Raw genomic sequence first — 24,518 nt, forward strand, 5'->3', positions numbered from 1 at the left:
AGCTGTCTTTGCTAAATTTTCTACATTTAAAGAATGAAATCTTGGTGCCATGTGCAGGCTGACCAGCGGACAGCCAGACGCCAGTACTCTCCTGGGAGTCAGTGCCATTTGCAGACTGTGGGGGAGGAGAACAAGAAGTCACCATGAAGCTAAGGCCTCCTGTGAGTCACGCCAGCCCCTTCCAGCACGCGGACAGGGAGACAATAAGAGCCAACGCCCTGCACCCCAATCCGGCCCCAGAGCAACAGGCTGACCAGGGTAAACAGGCTGGGATGATGCTGACAGGTCAAACACAATTTAACACCTGCAGTGTTAGGGTTCCGCGGACTTTGCAGGCCTAAAGCTGGGGGTCTGATCCCCTATCCAGAGCATAACACCAGGCAATGTCACACCCACAGGATCTCCTTCTGGGGGTGGAGGCCACGGTTAAGTCCCTATTATCTGTTTTGAAATCCCATGTCATTCTCACGGTTTTGTTGGGTTGGGTTTTACTCCGTCTCGTTTTGGGTGATTTTGTTGTATCTGCTATTTTTAAGATAACAAGATACATTATGGTAGCCATTTGGATTTACTATTGTCTTGTTTTGAAATCCAGCATTGCTTTCATTGTTTGCTTGGGGGTTTTTTTGTTTGTTTGTTTGTTTGTTTTTTTGGTTGTTTGTTTGAAAATTGGTCTTTTGTTTTCTTTCTTTCTTTCTTTGGTACTGGGGTTGAACTCATGGCCTCATGCTTACCAGGCAGGCACTTATGCCACTGAGCTAAATCCCTGGTCCATCACAGTCTTGTTTTTATTGGTTCTGTTCTGTTTTGTTTCACTTTTACTATGTCTGAAGGTATCTGCAGTCTTTTGAAGACAACAAGAGGCATTATGGCAACCACGGTTCATTTTGAAGTCCTGTGTCACTTACACTGTCTTGTTTTGATTGGCTTTATTCTGATTTATTTTGCTTGGTTTTATTCTCTCTAAAATAAAATTTTAAATAAATAAGGAAAGAAAGAACAAAATCTTTTGCTGAAACTGGCCAGGGGCATTGATTCAGCAGAGAGCTTCCCACTGGCTAGAAATAAGAGGTGGGGGTTTAAACAATCTTTTTCTTCTCCTGAAGTCTGATGCTTTTGGGGAGTATGGGAGGGGCCCTCCTTCTCTCTGAGGAGGGCTCTGCAGCCATTTCAGTGGGAAATGAAACAAACCAGGACGCGGCCGCCTCTGCAGGTTCACACAGGTGTAAAGCATCTCCACTTCAGAATCCAGGTCCAGGACCCTGGTGGTGGCTTCTGCTCAGAGGCTCCTGTGTGTTCCCATGGCAAATGCCACTGTCACCGAGAAGTGTGGTGCTTCCGAATCCACTCCTTTCAAATCCTAAAACTGTCTGAAATCAAACTGCCCTTAGCAGCTTCCAGTGTGAGTCATCTTTCGTTGATTTATTTGAGATCAGTCCCTCCCAGCCCCAGATGCACAGGGAGCTTGACAGGGCCCACTGGTGACCACTGGGGGCCCGCCCAGGGCTCCCTGGACCCTGCTGTGCACCCAGGACTGGGTGGCCTCCTCGTCAGCCCCCCAAGGGTCCATCTGCCCACGTGTCAGGCACCCGAAGCCGTGGTACCAACAGGCTCCACCCGATGGCTTTTACCCACATACATTTATGCCTCCACAGCTCCGGAAGCCAGAGATCTAGAATCAAGAAGGCCACAGGGCCGTGCCCTCCAAGGTCTCCAGGGGACAATTGTGTGCCCCTCTCCCAACTCGAGATGACTCCAGTGGTCTCTGGCTGTGGCTGCTCCCTGTGGCCTCCGCCTCTGTCTCCACGTCCCCTCTGTGTGTCCTGCCCCTGGATGTCTCCACTAGAAGAACCAACTGTGGTCACCAACTGTGCGGCCACCTGAGTGCCCAGGACAGTCCTCATCTCTCAGGATCCTTAACATAACCACCACTGCAAATCCCAGAAGATGGTCCTAGAGATCAAAGCGTGGACACCGCATGGAGCAAACACGCTCAACCCACAGCAGCCTGACACCCAAACACCACACAGCCAGCTAGCACTGGGACACTGCTGCAAGGCCAGCCTGGCAGGACCAGGGGAGGAGGGTGCTAAGACGTGCTGGACAGGAAACCTTGTCACACCTCTGCAGAGCCCTGGCCAGCATTGCGCATGGAGCCTGAGGTCCAGCTGCTTGGACCGCATGCTGGCTCCGAGACCTTGGGGGGTCATGCTGAGATCTGAAGTGGCCACCCAATTCTCATGCATTGGGAAGGTGACTAGATCATGCAGAGAGACACACAGTGCAGATTGCCTGGACTGCACTGCCCAGTCCCGGGACCAGGTCCTAAGGAGGGTCCCTATCTCCCTCCAAGGCCCCGCTCATTCTGCACCCTGTCCACCATGGGGTGAGCAGCTCTCCTCCACTGGCCCCTTCCACCACACCATCCTGTGCTCCAGCCTGATAAGTCTGGGCCAAAACGTGAGCAAAAAATAAACCTCTCCCCCTTTAAGCTATGGGTGTCGGGTTTGTGTCTCAGCAAAGAAAAAGTAACCTAAGACTTGGGTCATTTGTGCCTCTGTTTAGTCATCTGTTCACTGGGCACAGAAATAGTCATCAACTTCACAGGGTCCTAGCATTTCTGATTTTCAAACAATTATTCTTAATGGCTTAAAATAATGTCTGGCCCCAGGAAGCATTATGTGATTTTTCTATAAAGTTTTAAGTAAAATAAGGAACGGACGACAGAATCATACAAATATCCTGAGAAATGCACTAAAACATGTGTTCTTTTTCTTTTCCAGAAGGGAAGGAACTAACATAAACTGAGCCAAAGAGGAAAAACAACTTCTGCTTCTTAGAAACAGGGAGCCTGTTCCCGTCACCGAATGTGCCTTCCTCTGTTTTGTTTTTAAACCTGAATATGATTCCGCAGGCGCCCGGAAAGCCTGAGCTGGGTCCCGCCACAAACTCACACCGCTGTCTCACATGGATGCTGCTGCTTTGCCTCACGGTCAGGGATGGAACGGCACAGAGAGCAGAGGTTCACCAGGCTGGGGGAGAGGCAACCCCTGCCCTGCCCAGCCGGCAGTGCCACGTCTGGAACCCAATCGTCCTCCAGGGCCCCGGTGCCACAGGCCTGGCCCCAGTTCAGTTCCATCAGGAGGTGGTGGAACCTTCAAAGGGCAGAGCCTGGCAGGAGGTGTGGGATCACTGGGGTGCGTCCTACCCCAGCCACCTTCTGCTCCTCTTTCATTCCGGCCCTGGAGTGTGATCGGGCCGTTACACCCCCACACACCCCTGCTGTGACACACTACCAAGTCCAGGCCTGAAGGAAGTAAGCCCAACTGACTGACACCTGCAGAGCCGTGAGCCAAGTTCAACCTCTCTGCTGTCTAACCGATAGATAACGTCAGGCTTTTGTAACAGTCACAAAAAGCTGACAAACACAATTATACTGTTTTCTGGATCCAAGTTGGCAAAGAAAAATTCCCACGAGATTGTCTCTGGGATTGCAAATAGGGTCGAGCCTCAGGGGAATGCAACTGGATTTGACCTTGGTTTCACCTTGAGTGGGGTTCCAAGTTGGGTGGGCCTGGTCCTTCAGAGCAATGCATCTCAGGGCTTGGGCTTTTCCATCCTTGCAGAGCTCTCCTCTGCATGAGTCCATCTCTAGGGAGAAGCGACTGTACCACGCTTCCTGACCGCCTGGCAGGGGCAGCCCGTTCTCTGAGGCTGGGTCCCAGCAGTCAGACAGAAACCACAGGGCCAGCTCCTCACCCCTGACTCCCCATCTGTACATGGTCTCCACGCCCAGGCCCACCCTCCTGCCTCCCGTCCCTGTTATCTGTGCAGAACACTTTCAAGTTTGCTCACTTTCCCTAATGGCTTCTCCCCGGTGTAGCAATGCTACCCCTTATCTGTGGTTTCCATCTCTCCAACTCACGTTTCTTTACAACGAGTCTTCATTAAAACATTTTAAATTGAGACCTTTTCTGCCCTCCCAACCAAGCATGCTGGGTCTTTCCACGCGACACGCTTTGAATTCTTATCGCAGAATTTCAGGCAGTTTGTACATTATATTCTATTAAAAGCTCCATTCCACTCCAGGTTGTCACAATTCAGAGACTACAGCTTTCTGCGGATGTTTTGTTAGGGATATATTCATATATTCACTTTGTGAGCAACAAACCCAGTCCATGAGCCTGTATTTCACACCTCATTTGATATCACAATGCAACCAAAAGTATAAAAAGAAGCAATTACTTATTTAGATTATGGAATGGATTTTAGAGGATATTAGATAAGCATAAATTGTCACGCCAGCGTAACAGTCCCTGCCTGCCCTTGTTACAGCCCCGCGGAGGTCAAATTCTAAATGTGCAGGAGGAGGAGGAAGAGAGAGAGAGAGACGCGGGAGGTCGGCTGTCCCGGAATTACCTAACTCCGCTTACATAACTACCTGGATTTTTCTCTCATGCAGCCTTTTTAAAAATCTCTTCTAAAGAAAATGCAAAAAAAATGGTTTTCACAAAACCAAAGGAGACTGCTTTTGAGAGCGTGTGTGGCTCTTTCAGTCAGACACATTACCACTCCGTCCAAACCGCGCCAGACCACAGGCACCACGGAACCACCCGCTGGGCCACAGGGCCAGGGGGCCCTCCCAGCCTCTGACTCGGGCCCAGGGCTGGCGACACCGGTGCACACCCCACGTCTAATTCATGTCCCCATCAGCACCCATGGCCCTGGCGGAGCCCCTCCGCTGATCCCTGCCCCAGCCAGGACACTGAGTCCAGGCCAGCACAACATCCAAACTGTGCCCGGCAGGGTCAGTGACCATGGCCCCTGGGGCTGGTGCCAGGCCTGTATGGGAAGAGTGGCTTCCCTCAAGTGACCACTAGGCACTCCGGGGGCGGGGCGTCCCGGGGGCGGGGCGTCCCGGGGGGCGGGGCGTCCCGGGGGCGGGGCATCCCAGGGGCGGGGCATCCCGGGGGCGGGGCATCCCAGGGGCGGGGCATCCCAGGGGCGGGGCATCTCAGGGGCGGGGCATCCCAGGGGCGGGGCATCCCAGGGACGGGGCATCCCAGGGACGGGGCATCCCAGGGACGGGGCATCCCAGGGACGGGGCCTGGGAGGCTTTCTCTCCCCGCGCCTCCTCCCGGCTCCCTCTGCTTCCCATCCCCATGAGCTGAGCCGTTCTCCTCCGCCAGGCCCTCCACCGGGCTGTTCCTGCCTGCAGTCAGGACCACACCCTGAACCAAAGCAGCCTCTCGGCCTTGAGCTGTGGGAGCAGGGTATTGGGTGACAGGAGATGCCCAAGACAGGACCTGAGGGCGGCAATCAGGAAAGACCCTGATAAACCAGCACAAAGGGAAGTCTTCTCCTGGGACAGGAAGGCACAGGGACTCCAGAAACAGACTCCAGCACAGCGCGGCAGACACCACTTAGGGGAGGGACACAGCGGACATCGCCAGCTTGCCAGCTGCCCCTCTTCCTGTCCCCATTCTGTCTCCTGCTCCACAGCTCAAAATCAACCTCAGACTTGCACTCCCCAAAACCGCCCTGAATCTTAGGCAAAGATGTGGCGCCCACACCTGCATGAACCAAGTCTGAAGAAAAGACCTCCGTGGAGACTGTTGAAAAGGTTTTCTTCGCTGGTCAGAAGGGTCACATGAGGAGAAACCCCATTCCCTGCCAGGCTTTGAGTGTTACTGGAAGACTGTGTGAGGTCAGGAAAGATGCAGCCACCTTGTGACCATGAGGAAGCAAACTGGAGCGTGCTTGAGGTAGCTATAGTGGCCCTGGTGGGGCAGAGAGAAAACACCTTGGAGACACAGCTGAGCTGCTGTGTTAGCCAACCGCAGAGCCACCCACCTCTCTGAAGGACTCAGGAAAACCCTTTGGAAGCTGCCGTTTTGAGGCAGAGAATCCCTTCTTGTGACTGTCAGCAGCTGAGCAAATACAAACCACTGGAGATGGGGGGTGGGGGGCAGGCAGACAGGGATCAGGGAAACCCGGGCCAGGGGAGGCCGCTGACCAGACACTGTCATGGCAGTGAAGGATGAGTCTGCAGAGAAACACCCAGTCCAGGCACCTCCGACCCGAAGGAGACCTCGGGCAGGCAGAGGACAGCGCCAGCTGAGGTTGGCTGAGGCCCCTGCAAGGAACCCCACACTACAGAGCCCCACAGGGGAACCCCAGGCCCTCTGCGACCACCCTGCCCCACCCCCATCTGCCTCTTGGGGGTCTCAAGGCTTTAAAGACTGGAGACCAAAGACCACAACAACAGACCACGCAGGTAGGGGCAGGGACAGGTCCACCAGGGGCTCTCCACTGGACAAGGCAGAGAAAGGACTTTGGGGGTGCACGGGGTGCACGCCTGATCCCCTAGGTCCCGACACGGTCACCAGTAGCTGCCCTGGGCCAGCGGCTCTGGTTCACCCAACTTCAGACCCAGGACCGCGGCCACCCCGCCCCCGCCCCGTGCCCACCCTCGCCTCTGAAGTAATTCCTCTGTTTTCCCATTTCATTCTCCAACTCTGCGCTGCAGACAGGAACAGGACTGAGAACGCTGAGGACCTGAAACGTGGCTCTGGAGCTGCCCTGTGACAGATGCAAACCGCCGTCACCTCGGGGACCCAGGGCCCCTTGGGGGTCGAGCACAAAGGCGCAGCCGTCCAAAGACACACGCAGAGGCAGTGGGGCTCTCGGGGCTCCCGGCACACATCTCCCCGCGGCAGAGCCCGGCCCCCTCACCTGCTCTGGGTGTCGGGGTGGTGGCCCACGCAGGCCAGGGCGGCCGTCGTCTGCGTGTCGCTGTGGTCGATCTCCTCCTGCACCGCCCACTGGTCCTCGCTGCTGACCCTCACGGCCGTTATCTTCACGCCAGCCGCGGCCTTGATTCTGGGAAAAAAGCAAAACAGAGGCCATCAGAACAATGCCGTGGCCGCACAGGTGGCCATGTGGGGAGCCCAGCGGGTACCGGGGAGAGCACCCCGACACCACCCTCTCCTCCAGGCAGCGTGAACATCAGAGCACAGCTGGCCACACTCCCCGGGGTCCCGTTTCACAGCGTGGCTCTGGCTGCCCTGAGAGGCATGATCTGTAGGGGAGTCTGGGGCGGGAAGGACCCTCACTTGGACTGAGGGCCCAGGAATCCCAAGAGTCAGCCATGCCAGGGACGGAGGAGGCTGGGGCCGCAGAGTCCTAACCAGCCAAACACCACCGGGGACCTGAGGTGGCAGCCCAGGGACCCCAGGGGCAGAGCGGCCAGGCTCTGGGCTCCGCTCCTCCCAAGAAACGGGCAGAGCAGCATGGCAGGAACACGGCACAGGGAGGAGGCAGAGTGGGGTGGCGGCACCGGCGGGCATTGAGACCACAGCGCAGGCGCCTGCGGGTGAGGACGGCTGGGGTTGAGGGGTGCACCCCATCGCCTGTCCCCCAGAGTCCACAAAACACGCCTGCAGCTCAACAGCAAGGAGACCAGTGACCCAGCCTTTGAAAACAACCACAGCACAGACATGTCTCCACAGGGCTGATCCACACACGGCACCCTACACCCTCAGGGAGACGGATGTGGAAACCACGGTAAGCAGCCACCTCGCTGCCACTACAATGGCCAAGACCAGAGACAGATGACAAGGGCCGGACAAGCGGGCCCTCGAGTACTTGGCCGGTGATGGGGCTGCCGATTTCTCAGAAGCCAGACCTAGAATCCAGCAGGACCTGGCAAGTCCACTCTGAGGTTTATGCTCCAAAGAACTGAAGATGGGGACTGAAACAAATGCATAACAAGCACAGCAGTGCTATTTACGGTATGGAAGGGTGGAGACAATCGCATGCCCACCAACCACTAAGTCTAAAAATAAAAGGTGGTCGATCCTGTGGTGGAATATTACTTGGGCATGAAAAGGGAAGTAAAGACACAAGCTACAATGATGTATCTCAGAAACAGCACTCCGAGAAAGCCCACTGACATAAAATCTGCAGAAGGCAGACAGAAAACAGACTGGGAGTTTCTGGGGAACATGGGGAGTGATGGTTCAGCCTAACAGTGCTGGGCTTTGGGGGGGCGGGCAATGAGGGCATTTCTGAACTACACAGAGGTGGGGGCTCCTCACGGAGAAGATGCTAAGAAAGTGGGGGAAGGAAAGGAGTCCTGTGGGAACAGTGAGAGATAAAGGGTGACCAGGATCAAAACCCGGCTGGGGTCCCAGCGAGGAAGGGGCAGGAGAGCAGCCGAGTCCGCCGCCCCTGAAGGCGTCCTGGGAGAAGGACCAGGACCTCACGCCTGCCGGGTAAACAGGAAGTGACCCCCCCAGGTCTTCCCAGCCCGTCTCCCGTTTGCTCTCCAGCCCTTCACTGCTGTGCCTCTCACACATTCCGAGCCTGCCGTGCCCAGGGATCCCACGTCACGCTCCCCTCTGCACCCCTTTGCCCCCCTCCTGTGTAGTAAGTCTCCCTGCAGGGGTCACGGTGCCCTTTGAGAGAACAGGTGACACCCATCTTTTTGAATCTGGCTAATTCCACACCACGTGGTCCCCAGTTCTGTGCATTTTCCTGCAAATGACGAATTTGTGTTCTTCTTGACATCCATGTAATACTCCGCTGTGTCTGTCACCAGTATTTTCTTTATCCATCCCTCTGTTGATGGGCAGCACCAGCCGGGCCCGGATCTTGGCTGCTGGGGACCGGGCCGCACGAGCCTGGTGCACAGGGTCCCTCCTGTGCTTCACCTTCGTTCCTGCCCTCCCCATGTCCCAAGGAGCCGGGCAGCTGCGCTGTGCACTGTCTTTAGGCATCGCTGCCCTCTGTATCTGTCCCCTGTGGCTTCCTGAAGGGCTTGGGATGGAGCCCCGTGGACTGCACAGCCCCCCACCGATGCCCCTTCCAGCACCAACTCTGAGGTCTGCTGGCGCAGGGCCCACGGCCCGGACCCCAGTGCCTCCCCGTGCCGCCTGGAGCTGCCTCCCTGGGGGCTGAATCCCCCTTTACAAAGCTGTCCTTCTTGCCATCATGATGTCCCGGGAGTTAATTTATGCAAACCACGAACAGAGGCGCCCTGTTCTGTCCGTGCCTGTGTCCAGGGCCCAGCTCACTGTCAAAGGAGCAACTCGGGAGACCCTCCGGTCCCGTCCCTGACTGCGTCTACATGGGCACAGCCGCTCCCCACGCAGAGCTCACTGCCACAGCAAACCCAGCTCTGACCCAGCCCCGGTGGCAGGGCCTGCGTCCCGGCCGGCAGTCTGGACCCCGGCGGCCGCAGAGCTGCCCCCGGACCAGACCCGGGTACCCCGGCTCCCCCGGCCCACACTGCACCGCTCAAAGCCCGACGAACACCCGTCTTTCCCTCCCGTGGCTCCTGTGCCACCTGCTCCCTGCTCACCACTTGGCCCTGGGCACAGACTCGAGGACACCCCAAGGAGTCTCAAGCGTGTGTGTGATCCCTCCTTCTCCCATCCTCATCCACGAATAAGCTCAGTGTCCTTCACTGGCCTAGAGGTCCTGGGGTCCCAGAGATGGGGGGAAGCAGAGGGGACAGCAACCCTAAGCCCCAGATGCCAAGGTTTGCCAGGTGTCACGGTGGACACATTGTGTCAACTTGAGGAGTTTACAAGTTTACCTGAGAGACTCAGCAGAGAGCCTTTGTAACCATCCTCAGCCTGTGCAAAAGGAGGGCAGGGAGGTGTGTGAGTGCTGCATCTGCCGTGGGCTGGGGGCTGGGAGCCTGTGTACCGTGTGAGAGGAGAGAGGCTGAATGCTGCCCCGGTGCCACCCTGCCTTGGAGCCAGCTAGCAATGGACGGAAACCTCCACAAACTGTGAGCTAAACAAACCTTTCCTTCTCTGATTTTGGCCACCAGGTGTTTTGTCTTAGCAAGGACAGAGAAGTAAGCAGAGCACCAGGATTTCAGCAACTGGTATAACCAGGTCAGCATCTTGGGGTTGCACCGAAGCCACCCCAGTGAAGCCACTGAACGTGAACAGAAGCAGAGCCGGGCCCTGGTGGCCGGAGGGCCCTGGACCCACACTTCCTGGCCACACGCTACCTGCTCCTGGGCAGCAGCTGGCCTTCCATGCCTGGTCCCTGAGCGCAGGCAGAGTCCACCCCAGCTGCCACCTGGAGGCCCCAGCAGCCATGCAGGCGTGGCCAGCCAGGCCTCCGCTTCCCCTGACTAAGTCTCTTCTCCCAGGCTCCGAGCCCTGCTCTCCAACCCAGCACCCTGCTTGGCACTGAGATGCTGGACAAGGGCCTTTTCTCCCTGGCTTCACACCTCTATCATCACCCGGGGCTGTCGGGACCCCCCAGGTCATCATGCACTGTGAGCCTCTGTCCTGGGCCGCCCTGCAGGTCCCGCTGCCCTGGCTCCCGAAGCTTCCTGGGGTTCCCTGCCTTGTGAAGGGAGCCAGAAACTTCCATGGGGTTCATTTCCTGGCAACGAGGAAGTCTCCAGAAACCAGACCCTCTTCCCTGTGGCTGGTTTCTGTGCATACTGCAGGGCCAGCCCTTCCCAAGCAGCAGACGGGGAAAAAAAACACCCTCAAAACCTGCAGGAAGGGGTGCTTAGCACACAGTCACCAGTTCACAGCCTCCCTGAGGACTGAAGCCAGTGCAGCACTGGTGCCCTCAGTCCAAATGTCTCAATCACACTGTCACCTTCATCAACATTGTTTCTAATGGTCCACCCAGCAAACCCCCTTGGTGCAGTACAAACACCAGACACCTGACACAGCGGTTAAAATGCAAAAACAGATAAAAGCAAATGCTGGCATGAACATGGAGCAACTAGAATCCCCACGCACTGCCAGGCTGAGCGGCATGTGGCACAGTCTCTCCGCGATGCTGTTTGGTTGTATAGACCCAGTCACCTGGGCGGCAGGATCTCTACTGAATCTGGAGATGCCCAGACATCTGGACCCTGGTGCTCACCTGCAGCTGAGCTGATGGGTTACAGAACCCCAGAGGAAGGGACGTAGAGAGAGACAGAGGGTGAGCCCCAGGTCACCACTCAGAACAACACCAGGCCCGCTAGACAGGGTCCCGAGAAGAAACCGGACACCGGACAATATGCCCCAAGTGCCTGCAAGCCCAGGAGGCTGAGGGAGGTGAGGAGGCAGCAGCGGGCATGGTGCCCACCCCCCATGGCAGGTGGAGATAGACAGAGCCCACCGAGCCCTGGGCGCTGAGATGCTCTGAAGTCTAGGGCCACTTGTAAGGAGAGCAGGGCTGTGTGGGCACAGGCACGGTGGTGGGGTGACAGTGGCCCTGATAACTGGAAGATGGCACTGACAGCCTGAATACTCGGGGTACAGGACACGGGCACAGGACAGCAGCAAAGTCCAGCTATGGAGCTTTGAGCCTCCGGAGTTCTCCCCACCGCGCTTCCTAGCCACGGTGGCCGTGGGTTCTGGAGACCATGGAGAACACGACCTCGTGGGGGTGCCAGGGCTGCTCGTCAGGGCTGGGGGATAAGGCAGCCTCACTGCCACCTGGCTTGGTGGCAGGGGTCAGGGTGTGTGGGACAGATGCGCCCTGAACATGCTCAGTGGTTCCTCCCCCCTGCAGCCACCACCCCCAGGCTCCCGGGGCATCAGAGAGACCAGAAGCTTTGACCTTGTCTGTGATGGGGTGGGGTTCTGGGAAGAGTTCCACTTCCCCAGGACGCTGCCCCCACCACACAGTCCCCAGTGAGCTGCCCCGTGGGGTCCCAGATGCATCTGGTCCCATGATGCTCCCGCAGCCTCTCCTGTGACCCCGATCTGAGCTGGCGAACCCCTTACTCTCCACTGTCCAGCTCCCCACTTATCTTCTCCTTAGCATTTATACCCCCCAACACCCGCAGCTCCCCTCCAGATGGAAACACCAAGGATATGGGGTCTGTGGGGTCTGCGTGCTTTTGTTCCTGCCTTAGCTGTGCTGCTAAGAACCCTGCCTGGCAAACAGGAGGGGCTTAGTAAACACAGACAGGGGCAGGCAGGGGCAGGCAGGGGCAGGGTCTAGGGCGCCATCTGTCTCTGGGGCTTCATGAATGTGGAACTTGGAGGGCCGAGGATGTCCACTATGAAACATTACCAAAATGGTGGAGGGCAGGGGGTAGGGGGTGGGTAAGGCCCTGGAGTCCCAAGGCCCAAGTGTGGGGAACTCAGAGCCCAACAGAAGGACCTACACCCAGACAGGGCTGCCTGTCCACTTCACTTCTCTGCAGAGGGCTGGCTGCAGTCATGAACATGCATCCTCCGGCAGGGCACGCTCCAGCGGGGTGTGGCCTTCTTATCCTCTGTGATCAAGCTTCCAGTCTCAACTCCAAACACACGCACGTGTACACACACACACACACACACACCGTGACCAGCACTGCAGGAAGCAGGGAGCCAGCCTCTTTTCTCAGAGCCCGATAAGGGGCTGCTCCAGACGCCAAGCAGCGGTGATACTGTCTCATGGGAACCGGGGACTCGTAGGTGTGGAGTAATTAAAAGGCACAAACGCACCTACTGTGTGCGGGAGAAATGCACCACCCGGGGAGACCACAGGCAGGAGGGTGGCGTGAAGACCACAGGCTCCAAGCTTCGTGCCTGGCTCAAGCTCTGGACTGCGGCCGTGTAAGCTTGGAGATGCAGCCTCACTGCCTGGTGCCTAAGTTTCCCCATCTGTAACACGGGGAGCATTAATAGCTGCAGCTGGCTCCCCGTATCACTGCTAGGACACAGAGAGTGTTTGGAGCCTGGCATGGGAGCATCGCTACGTGGTGCTACAACCTTCCAAAGCCAGCCCTGCCTCCAGTGCTGACACCCCAAAGCCCCAAACTGTGTTACCACAGTGTCTGCAGGACAGGCTGAGAACTGAAGAGAAGCCACTGTGAGGGTCACCTCAGCCTCGGTCACCTCACCCATGGACCAGGGACACACATCCTCCCAGGAGCCAGGCACTCAGCCCAGTGGCCAAGGCTTCTAGGATCCAGGCATGTGTGACTAATCAAAGCCCTGTGTCCTCCCAGACAGTGATTGGGCCAAGAATAAACCATGTGATCCACCCAAGCCAATCAGAATTCTCCATCAGCTAGCCACCCCGTGATTGGCTCACCATCGGAATGGGACCAGGATGTGCCAGATCACTGAGGTCCCCAGGTCTCTTTCTGCAAAATAATAAGCACACAGGCACTCAGCACCTGCCTGAGAATGAAAGCAACAGAACACAGGGGTGGAGAGAGATTGGTTCGGGCTACATGTGTTGATCATCTTGGTCCAGCCAGACCTGAGTCTGTCCTTGAACTTTCAATTATATAAGCCGGAAATTCCCTTAAGCCACCTTTAATTGGGTATCTTTTATTTGCAACGGCAAGTTCTCTGACCAAAAGCCAGGCTCTGCCATTTCAGCTGCTCAGACACCCAGGTAAAAATCCTCCCAGCCACACGGTGGTCTCACACAGGAAGCTTAACCCTTATCACTCAAGGGCAAGCAGACAGATGATGAAAGCCGCTTTAGTGTCTCAGGCATCCTTGCGAGAAAGGAGAACAAACATGAAATAAAAGGAATCTATGGAAACAGGTCTTCCCACCATCACACCCCTCCCTCGGTAATAAACAGTAATAAACGAGGCTCAGGTTTAAAAACTCCATTCATAACTCGGGAGCAGCCTGACCTTTTATGGAATTACATGTATTTTCTGTCAACCTTGCTATTTGTAGAACATCTGGAGAATATAAACTCTCGAATGTCTAATAAAGAATCGTTCACTGCCGCACTTGAAAGCACTTTGTGAGCCTCCATGAATTCTCACTTATCTCCCCCTTAGATGCGCTCATGCCGAGGGTCAGGCTATTTCCTGACCATGGGAGACCACAGGACCGGTCAATAACCAGGACCCTGGCAGACAGACAGAGCATCCATCGTCCACCCACACAGGACACGCTGTCCCATCACGGTGGCTTTGGTGGCCCCTCTGGGTCAGCAGTGGAAGCAGGATTGGGCTCTGCTACTTCTCTCCCAGCTTGGGGAGAGGAGACCTTGAGGGTGACCTGTGTCTGTGTCCCTTCCACTCAGACTTCTGGGAGCAAAAACAAGTACCCCAGGGGTCAGGCAGGTAGGAATGCGGTAAGTTGATCGCTCTCTCGCTCTCTCGTTGCTGAGTCAAAATGCCTGACACCAAAGGGAAAGGAGCAAAGATTTAATTTAGCAGAAGGTTTGTCGCGGTTTCAGTCTATAATCAGCTGGCTCCGAGGTAGGGGACCAGAGGAGACAGGCATCACAGAAGAGAAACTGTTCATGGCAGGCAAGGCAGCAAATCAGGCAAGACACAAGCCAAGCCTCCCTATGTCCCTCATACTGATTCCGAGCTCCCAGGACTGGGCAGTGCAAACCACTCAGGGAACTGACTTAATCTTAGCACTCAATCCCAGCATTGCACCGTGAGCAGTCACACACTCTAGGTCCAGCCACTTCTGAAAAAGCCCCACCACGACTGCATGAGGCTTTGGGGCACAACTAGACACAAACCGTAACAAATGTCGTTCTGGGGTAGCTAAGTTTTGCAGTGGTTCATTATGCAGCAGTAGCTAACTAATGCATTATTCTTGCTCCTTTCAGTTGTGAGAGCTTCACTAAGTCATTTTCCACAGCAGGATTAAAACAGAAGCTTACTAAGGAACCACACGTGTGCTGGTGCCTGTGTATGCATGTGTTTCTCACTACCAAAAATTAGTGTCCTGTGTCACATCGGTCTTGGGAGGCTGCACTCCTGGAGAAACGCTGTCTTGAGCGGCGGGGGTTGCTAGGAAAGGAAGGAGCAGCAGCTCCTGGGAAGGGATCTCCCAAGGAGGAGCCCCAGGGCATAAGAGCTTCTGCCCCCGAGGAACAGGACGGGGCACTGAAGCCTGGGCACAGCGGAGAACAGAGGGTCCAGCTGCCGAGAGCCCTTCTCCTCCGGCCAGGGGTGGCTCCAAGGGGCAGCTTCCAGATCACACATAAACAGCAGAGAAGAAAAACAAACTCCCTAGCCCTCCATTAAACAGAGCAATTTCCCACATGTTGGGCGAGAATCATTCCCACAGAGGAAATCATCTGGAGAGAAAAGACTTCTCTCTGGTCACTCACACCCGAGTCTTCAGACTGTCTTCCTTAGAGGATTCTTCACTGAACCTCAGACCCCTCACGTGTAGCCATCACTTCTGAAACAGCCACTAGAGTTACAGATACCACCAATCCAGAGGAGCAGATGCCAAGGAAGCCATAGGCCCCAGCTCTCGACTGATTTCAGACACGGCTAACCCCAGCCAGGCCCTCACACTTCTTGGTACAGACGAAGCGGAATCTGCTAATTTTCACACATGTGCTGGGCAGTTTTTCACCAGCCAGCGCGGCTGCAGCATCCTCTCACTTCCTGATCCGAAACACAAGGGTCCCAGCAGGGTCCCCCCCCCACCCTGTGCAGATCGTCTTTGGCCTGGCTTCTTCCTCCGCAGTGGCCACTGGCCTCGCCCCCCTCCCACCGTGGGTTCACCTGGACTCTGCTCCACTCGAGATCAGCAAATACCTCGGCACCATCTGGTTCAGAAGAGAAGCACACTGCAAACCCCAAGACATGGGTGAAGGCACTGTATCTCTGCGGCTAGAATGCAAGTTTCCCGAGATCAGAGAACCACATCCTTTCCCAAAGCAATGCCTGACAAAGCAAGATATGCAAACATTTGTCAAATTAGTAAGTTAATGAATCTTCCATAAATGCAACAGTGTATGTTGCTGATTTTCCCCCCAGGGTTTAAATTCAAAATATGCGATTATGATATTGCATTTATCAGAACCACATGGAGACCAACTGGTCCTATATTTTGCTGCCGATTCTATTATAAAGGACCAGAAGTCACAGTAATAAGGCCACCATTCTCTAGGAAATCCTAACCTGACGGTTATAGAAGATCCAACACAAACTTCACCAGCAGGTGTTCTCCCATGACCTAAGACCTACTGACATTCTTACACCCATAAAAAGGCTTCCTCTGGCCAGCAAGTCCATGGTGCGTGGATCAGCTCAGCAATGGCCCACAAAGTGCCTCCACATCCCAAGCTCCTGGATGTGACACAAAACAAACAGGCTCAGGAGATCTGCTCAGGCCGCACAGAAGGACCAAACGAGTCAACAGCAGGGACAGGCCCCTCCTCCAGACACGTCACTCTAAGAGCCCACACCTGTCATCTCCACCCATCAGATGTTGTCAGGAGGAAGCAGAGGTTTTTCTTTAAAAGTTAAAATATAAAATACAAAATAAGGTAAGGAGAAAGATAAATACCACCAGGTCTGTCACATGTGGCATCTAAAGTGGCTGAGCTCACCCAGCTGAGAGCTGAATGGTGGTTTCTAGGTCCAGGAAAGAGTGTGCAGGGCCAGAGAGACTCAGGCCAAAGGGAACAGAGCGTCTTCAGCAGGAGGGAAAAGTTCCCCGGGGGTCTATTATGCAGCATGGTGATGACAATAAATAGAAATGCAATGACAAATTCACTAAAAGAGCAGATTTCAGATGTTTTCACCACACAGAACAAATATGAAAGTCTGTGAGATGACAGACTTGTTAATTAGCTGATTTAAACATTCCACGTTGTACATATATATCAAAACTTCCTATCGTGCTTCATAAACATACAGTTATTGTCTATCAATTAAAATAAGAGTTTGAAATAGGAAATTTTACAAGTAAGGGAAAATGTTTGAAGTGGGGAAAAGCAGTGTCTTCAGGATGTGGGAAACATATCCTCGGGGTACAGGAGAAAATTTGGAGGCGCTATGCAAGGATATAGCGTTAAATAATGTCAAGTTAGAAAGAGAGAGTTTCTAATCTTTTCCAACGTTTTGATTAGATCAGATGGAAAGCTGTGATTGAGAGCTTGCAGCTTGAACTCCTCTGGCACTTGCAAATACCCACTTTCCATAGAAAGAGCTAATGAGCCGCAAAACCCAGGAACTGTGCAGCCTTCACCTGTCAAGCCTAAATGTAAACGGCCCTGCCTGGTTTTTGTGTAGATTTATCATTTATCTTGCATATGCTTAGTAGTTGCTTTGTATTCACTGCAAGTGATACTGGTTTTCCATTTTTCAAAAGCAATGAAGCCTGGTTTTGATAAATTTGCTACAGTAAAAAAGTATAAAACAACACAATAGAAACATTAAACAGTGGTGTTAGTGATGTGCACTTGTGGGCAGGAGAAAGGCTCGCTGCTCGTTTTCTGGAGTGAAGAAGTGTTAGAACGACAGGAGAGGCCAATGACAGGTTTGGCTCCTCCCCACTTCTGGTACCAAATTGTCTTAGTTACTTTTCTCATTGCTGAGACAAAACGCACATCACCCAAAGTTAAGGGATGGAAGGCTTGTTTAGTTCACAGTTTGTAGAGGCTCCAAAGCAGGGCGGCCTGGCAGAGCTGCAGCACAGTGGAGAAAGAGCTGTAGGCAGTCAGAAGACAGCAGAGCAAGCAAGGGCCTCCACAGACTTTTTCTGCCCCTTTCATATTCTATCCAGGTTACTGAGATCAGGGTGGTGTTAAAACAGTCCGTGGACTGCGTTAGCAGTCACCACCTTTAATGCTGGCATCACACACTGTAAATCCTGGCACACGTAACCCTGGCATGGCACCACGAATCAGTCTCAGATCTGGATTCAGCCACCCCTGAGCGAGTCCCTCCTGTGACCGCATGAGGCCTTGGGGGGACATCTAGACACAAACCATAATACCGCCAAACCCACTACTGCAACAGTCACACTTACTTCATTTATTTATTTCCTTTTGCACAGCTGGGGGTTGAACCCAGGGCCTGGCGCATGCCAAGCAAATGCTCCACTGTGGAACTACAGTGCCAGCTCCACGTGTTTATTTCAAGGCATGCCAGGGAAAAAATATAACTGAGAGACTGATCTTTCTCCTTAGGGCATAGTCCGTGATTGTAAGATACATTCATTGACCAAAAATGTGTATCCATTGAAATGGAAGTCATAAGGGAAGAGCGTCTGTGTGGAGTGCAGGCGTGGGCAGAAATCACAGACATGATCCACGAGCCCCGAGCACTGGAAAGCACCAATATCAGTGACCCGAGGACCGTCCTGGCCTGCATGGCCAGCTGCCCCTCCACCGGCACAGCCCTGCAGCTGCATCCCTGGGGCTTCACGCTGCAAATGAGACAGGCGATTTCCTCCCACAAGAGGCCGTTTCATTGTCCAGTTCAGCACAGCCAAGACGACAGCAGGTTGGATTTGTTCAACAGCTCAGATAAAAGAGGGAAACACCTCTGCAGGGAGACTCGTGCTGCTACAGAAGAACTCGGGGTTCGTCTGCAGTTGTCAAAAACATGCAGCTGTGGATTGATCCACAGCCCGCACTGTCACCTGTGCACCCTGCACCTGCCTTGGACAGCAACTTGCAGAGCAAAGGAAGGGGGACCTTAAAGAGCAAGGCCTTTTGAAGAAAGTAGATCTTTTAAAAACAGCATCACAACCAACCCGTGACACCTCAGTGAGCTGTTCAACCCTAAACACATTCTGAGAACGCCATTGGACTAGTGTGATGGAATTCCTGGCCGCAGGCTGCAGTGACCAACCACTCCCCGGGCACAGACTTGTGAACTCAGGGTTTCTGTATGTGGTTCTGTCTCAGTGGACCCACAGTTCCATCACTAAGAACACTGGTGTGACATAGGCAGGGTCTCAAAGACAGGGCCAGACCCGACCCCATACTGGGTCTCCCCCCACCACCAGGGCCATCTCAACTGGGATGCAGGTCAGCGGGTAAGTGTTCAGCCTCTCCACCTCTCCAGGATGGCATTTCTGTTGTGTGTCACCCAGGAAATGATTCTAAGGCACCTCTCAGGGCAGGACTGAGGGGTGGGGTACATTCAGGGACCCCCGTTCTCTGTTTCACTTCCTCTGCCTGTCACCCGCTTTCTGGTGATCTCTCAGGTAAACAACGCACACATCACCTCCTGGGTCTGTACATGCAGCTTGCACACACTTGTGCACGGTGCAGTGCACAGTGGGGTGAGGCCTGGACCCCAAATAGACGGGAAGATGTATGTGATATAAAAGCCCAACAGAGAAGGCCGGACGGAGCACAGCTTCCACCCCCAAGCCAGGACAGGGTTCCAGGGGTTCCGGCAGATCCGGTCTTAAACATGAGTGCGCAGTGAGCTAGGAGTGAGGTGACGCACAGCACCAGGCACCCCTTGCTGTCTCGGCACCTCGGGAACCCCCGGGAGTCTGAGCAGAACAGAAGCAAAGCTGAGCCCTGAAGGCGTTGCACAGCTACACACACCTGAGATGACGCCCAGTTTCAACCGGTGCAGCAGGAAGCTGCTAGAAGTCCAGGCCAGAGGATGGAGGAAGCCAGGTTCTCAGAGCCAGGGACAGGAACACGGGAAGAATGGCAGAGTCACAGAGGGCTCATCAGGCAGGACGAGTGTGGCGGCTGCCCGGGGGTAAGGGACACCCTGGCTGTCCCCTTCCTCTGCCCTCCAGGCTTCTGCCAGTGCCACCCGCTGGATCACCTGAGGCAGAGGGACCCGGGAGCCATGGACGGCTGGGCTGGCCTCGTCTGGTGCAGACGTAGTAGAGGAAGAGGAGCACGTGGTTCTGCAGGTGACCGCAGGGCACTGGCACACACTGCACTCCCGCTGCTGTGCCTAGGACCGCCTGGGCCCTAAGCTCAGTGAGCAGTGGGCTGGCACACACAGGAAAGGAGACCACGCGGAGACGGAGGCGGAGCCGGGCTCACACAGACATGGCAGGAAGAAGGGCGAGACACGGGGTCCCCCCTCACCCCAGAGCCTGCAGAAGGAGCCACCTGCGCCCACACCCAGACTACAGATTCCTGGAGACAGGGTCCGGTTGTGATCACATGTCACAGCAGCTCCTTTCCAAGGGGAAGATAAATCCTCAGCCAGGAGGGCAGGAGCACACCGAGGGTTCAAACACTCTGCCTTTAAAGTCGACTGAGGCCTAGGGCCCTAAGAAGCCCTCACCTCTCAGAACCCTCCGTTCCACACCTGCCTCCCCGATCGGCGCCACCCAGAAATGTCCACGCTCCCTGCACAAGATCTCCCCACGGCCAGGAGCCTGTCCTTCCAGTGGTGAACAAGAGCCCCGGGTTCGAGCTCAGCGGCAGTCACCCCCGCCCCGCGGTGGGGGCAGACAAACCCCCCACCCATTTCCTAAAGGAACTGGAAAATTAACTGTGTTCGCCTCCAGTAGCTGCCACAACAAACTGCTGCGTGGTTAGTGGTCTGAAATGGCAGAAACATAGTTCAAGACAGGCTAAGATCAGGGTGTGAGCGGGGCTGTGAGCTTCAGCGGGGGCAGGGAGTCATGCCCTGCCTTCTTCAGCCACCTGGGAACCCTCTAAGCCTGCAGAGCCGAATCCAACGCCTCCTTCTCCCAGTAAGGACCCTGGGCCCGTCTGGATTTCCCGTTAAAGCAAGTGTCTCACTGTCCCCACAGTTCCTTCGTTTGTTTTGTTTTTGTCTTTCTGAGACAGGGTCTCACTATGTAGTACAGAGCTGGGGACCACAAGCTCACGGTGACTGGTTTGCGTATTTCCCTGTGGGATGAAAGGAAAGGCTGGGATTGCTGACACCACCCAGCTGGGACTTCCCACTGACTCTTCCAAGCGTAAGATCATCTACGCCTTCTTAAATCATCTAGGCACTCGGAGCAGAAGGCTTTGGATGAGCGGTTCCCTTCCGCCAGTCCCGCCTGTGACTGGATACTGCTAATACACAGTGACCGCTTTGGGAGCTGGGGGTTCACCACGCCCAGAGACTCTGACTTCCCAGCCATTGTTAGAATACGAGGCTTGTCTCTGTTTTTTATTTTTCTCACGGCATTCTAGAGACAGATAATTGGGATTCTTGATCGGGTTCCAAATATTGACTATCTGGACTCTTGGCCAGGTTCTCGATAGTACAGGCTGGCCTTGAGCTCACTTTGTAGCCCAGGCTGGTCTCAAACTTGCAGCGATCCTCCTGCCTCAGCCTCCAGAGTGCTGGGATTACAGGCATGTGCCACCATGCCCAGCAATTCCCACTTTACATAAGGGAGACTGAGGCCAGGAGCACATACAAGAGCTGCCCAGGGTTCAGCAACCCTGAGCGCAACCCACCTGATGGCCTTTGGTTCTCCACGAAGCCCTGCCCAGCCCTCCAGCCCCCAGCTGAACGACAATCCAACGCTCCTGGCCTCCGTGCGGTCACTGTGGGCAGCTGGTCCTCACCCTCCAGATAACTAGCCATCCATACTCTTCTCCTGAGAAGTGCTGTTCATTTCAGTTACTCATTTTTTTGATTGGGTCTTTTATTGGGGGCTAATTTTCTGAGTACAGACATTCCTCATTTAACGACCAAGTTCTGTCCCCGAGACTGCGTCGGTAGGTTGACTGGTCAGTAAATGAGGAAGAGTAGGCACAGTCTTTAGTCACTCCAGACCTCAGCCCTTGTCTGAGGCATAGCTGGCAAAACGTTTCCCGTCCTGCAGGGGTCCCTTCGCTCTGTCGATGGCCTCCGAGGCTGCGCAGAAGCTTTTTGATCTGATGGGATCCCGTGCATTGATTCCTGATGTTATTTCTTGTGTTCAAAGTCTTTGCCTGCACCTACGACTTCAAGAGTTTTACCTACTTTTGCCTCCAAGCAAGTTAAGAGTTTCTAACATGTAGATCTTTGATCCATTTTGATTTTAGTTTAGTGCACAGCGAGAGAGGATAACAGACATTTGTAGAAAAACAGACGCACCCAAGGGAACGTGTTCGGTGAGATCAGTCAGACACGTGAGCTTCAATATTGCACGATTTCTCTTGTATGAAAACCTGAAGTATAAATAAATAGAAGAGCAAAATAAAAGATATATAATATGGAACAGGGAGATGGAACTTTTGCAAAAAGCAAGGAGGGTCTAGGGATTTAGCTCAGCAGCATAAGCGCCTGCCTGGCAAGCATAAGGTCGGGAGTTCGATCCCTGGCACCAAAAAAAAAAAGCAAAGAGCACGGGGACCAGGAGATGCAGAGGGCTCAGGGAGGAGAGGAAAGCGGCTGCAGGAAGAGTGGTGATCTGAGCACCTGGCTCAGCTCCATCAGGGCAACGTGATCCTTCACTGTGCGCTGCCTGATGTACAGGTGCCAGCACAGATCTGTGTGCCAGGCGGTGTCCTCCCGCCTCAGCCAGCGCTCAGAACTCTCCCCCTCTATGAGGCCCAGGAGACCGGCTCTGCATCAGACCAGGGTACACAAACCCTTAGCACAACAGCCCAGGAGTCCCCCACATGCCTGCACAGGCACCCCAAACCTCAGAGGCCGGGGCAGCTGGTGGACACAAGCACACACAGCACTGGGGACACAGAGGCCGCTGGCCCGGGCCAGGCAGGGTGCAAACTGCCCCCTTCAGGAGCCCCCTGGACCTGGAGTGCCAGCCCTACACATCATGCCAGACGCAAAAAGGGACAGACAGACAGACATTAGCGGCCCCTAACACAGATCCCTCGGCACCATGAACAGCTGCTGAGTGAGGGACATAGTCCCTGCCCAGCCTGGTCCTCACCCCGCTTACGGGACAGCACCCCACCGTCAGCATCCCACTACCGTACCCCCTCTCGGCTTCACCCCAGGCACCATGCATTAAGAAATTAATAATTTCTCTCAGGGGCTGGGGATTTAGCTCAGTGGCAAAAGCACCTGCCTTGCAAGCACATAGTCGTGAGTTCGATCCCTGGTACCGATAAAAAAAATAATAGTAATAATAATAATTTCTCTGAAACCTGCCGGCTGGGTTTACATTAATTTACCTGAAGAGGAAGCAATAGATCAGTGCTGGAGAGGAAATTAAGGCATTTTCACTTTCCAGAAAGGGAGGGGGAACATGCAGAAAAAGCACGATAAAAACAAGATGGTGTTATCGAATGCCAGGCAGATGCTCCCAAATTCAGGGCTCTGGCTGAAAACAAAACAGAGCCGGGTGTGGTGGTGTACGCTGTAATCCCAGCACTCGGGAGGCTGAGGCAGGAGGATCGTTTGTGAGTTCAAGACCAGCCTGGGCTACAAAGTGAGCTCAAGGTCAGATGAACTGCAGAGCAAGACCCTGTCTCCAAAAGACAAGGCAGAGTGACAGATAAGATTAGCAGGGTTAGGGGGCTTCAGAGAGAGGCGGCCCCTGCCAGGACCGGGGTGGAAGGACCCCACTTTGGCCTCCGCCAGGTCACCAGCACGTCCTGAGCGCCTGGCATCTGAGCACACTTTCCTCAAGCAGCACCTGAAATCTCCCTCTGTGAGCATGGACTGGGCCGGGGTGGGCTCTCAGGTGATTCGAGGGCCGAAGTTGCTCCAGATCCTGGTGACTTCAGGAGAGAAGCCAGCAGCACAAAATTAACCGCTCTGGGGAGCAGAGGGGGCCCGCGTGTGTGCCAGCCTCACTGATGCCATGTCTAACCACTTCCGCTGGGCTCCTGGTGCGTTGCTATGGAGACACAGGGCCTTGGCAAGCCCAACTTTCTATCGGGCTCCAGAACCAGCCAATCACTCGCTGAGCCGAGACGCGGATTATGTAACAGAACTACACCTCACACATGCACATGCACACACATGCACACGCACGCACACGCATACTGGCTGGCTGGATTTCTCCACACCAGCCACCCTCCTTCAGATAAAAAGCAGCAGGCAGCACTCCTCTCAGCCGTGATCGGCTGTCATTTTAACTCCAAAACTCTGTAGCCTTTAATAAGAAAATGTAGCTCTTTGTCACCTGAGAAGCCACCAGAGGACTGACTGGCACTAAACCCTAAAAGCTAATAAGTGTGGTGCTTCTGTCCCCCGGCACTGAGTGTCACCCATTCAAATGACGTGGGTCAGATCCAAGTCTGAGCTCACCGAAGGCAGCAATAGCCCGGGTAATTTGTGTCCGTTCGCTCGCACTGATACACCAGTTTTTCTTTTTTCTTTTCTTTTTATGTTAGCTCAGATATTACAGTACATAGGGTGCTGTCTAGTTGCAGTATTATTCCTGACACAATTTCCATAATAGCAAAATCTACATACAGATGGCAAATAAATAAAACCTTTTTGTGGCTCGGTCTGTAGTCCCCACGGTCAGCAAATCCTATTAGGGACTTTATTAACCTGCTCAAGGATAAAAATGTCCTATCTGAGCGTCTGGATTTCAGCTGCACCGTCTAGCCCTGCTACAAAATGAAATTTAACTCTCGACGTTTTTCTACAGCGCGGAGCTACCAAAACCAAGTTTCTTCTCTAGCAGCACTGAAAACAGCCCCCCTTTCTCATTTCTCATTCAAGTCACACAGGGTCTCGGCCCCTTTTACCCATTTTCTTTAACAGCACGTAACTGCAATTAGCCATAGGCACCAAGGGGCACAAATGGCTGAAGGCACAGGCTGCCAAGGGGAGTGCGTTTGCTCAAGAAAGCAAGGGGCGGGCTCTGCAAAAGCAGGTGCTTTGGGAGGACCTGGCTGAAACCCCAGAGGAAGCCGAGATCTCGTCCTGCCGTCCTCCCTGGGGGACCTGAGCCTCG

The 24,518-nt window shown here is 54.5% G+C and overlaps 1 protein-coding gene across 2 annotated transcripts in view; it reads right to left on the minus strand.

Moving 5' to 3' along the window:
- Nucleotides 1–24,518, minus strand: part of Tmem132b (transmembrane protein 132B) — a 279,115-nt gene that overhangs the window by 166,619 nt on the left and 87,978 nt on the right. For both annotated transcript variants that reach the window (XM_063225480.1, XM_063225481.1), the window contains one exon: nt 6,736–6,882. In XM_063225480.1, the coding sequence (XP_063081550.1) occupies nt 6,736–6,882 (147 nt within the window). The remainder of the gene's footprint in view (nt 1–6,735; nt 6,883–24,518) is intronic.

Source organism: Cavia porcellus, unplaced genomic scaffold, assembly GCF_034190915.1.
Source record: "Cavia porcellus strain 051 isolate PalLab524CR breed Dunkin Hartley unplaced genomic scaffold, mCavPor4.1 scaffold_16, whole genome shotgun sequence".
Taxonomy (NCBI): Eukaryota; Metazoa; Chordata; class Mammalia; order Rodentia; family Caviidae; genus Cavia; species Cavia porcellus.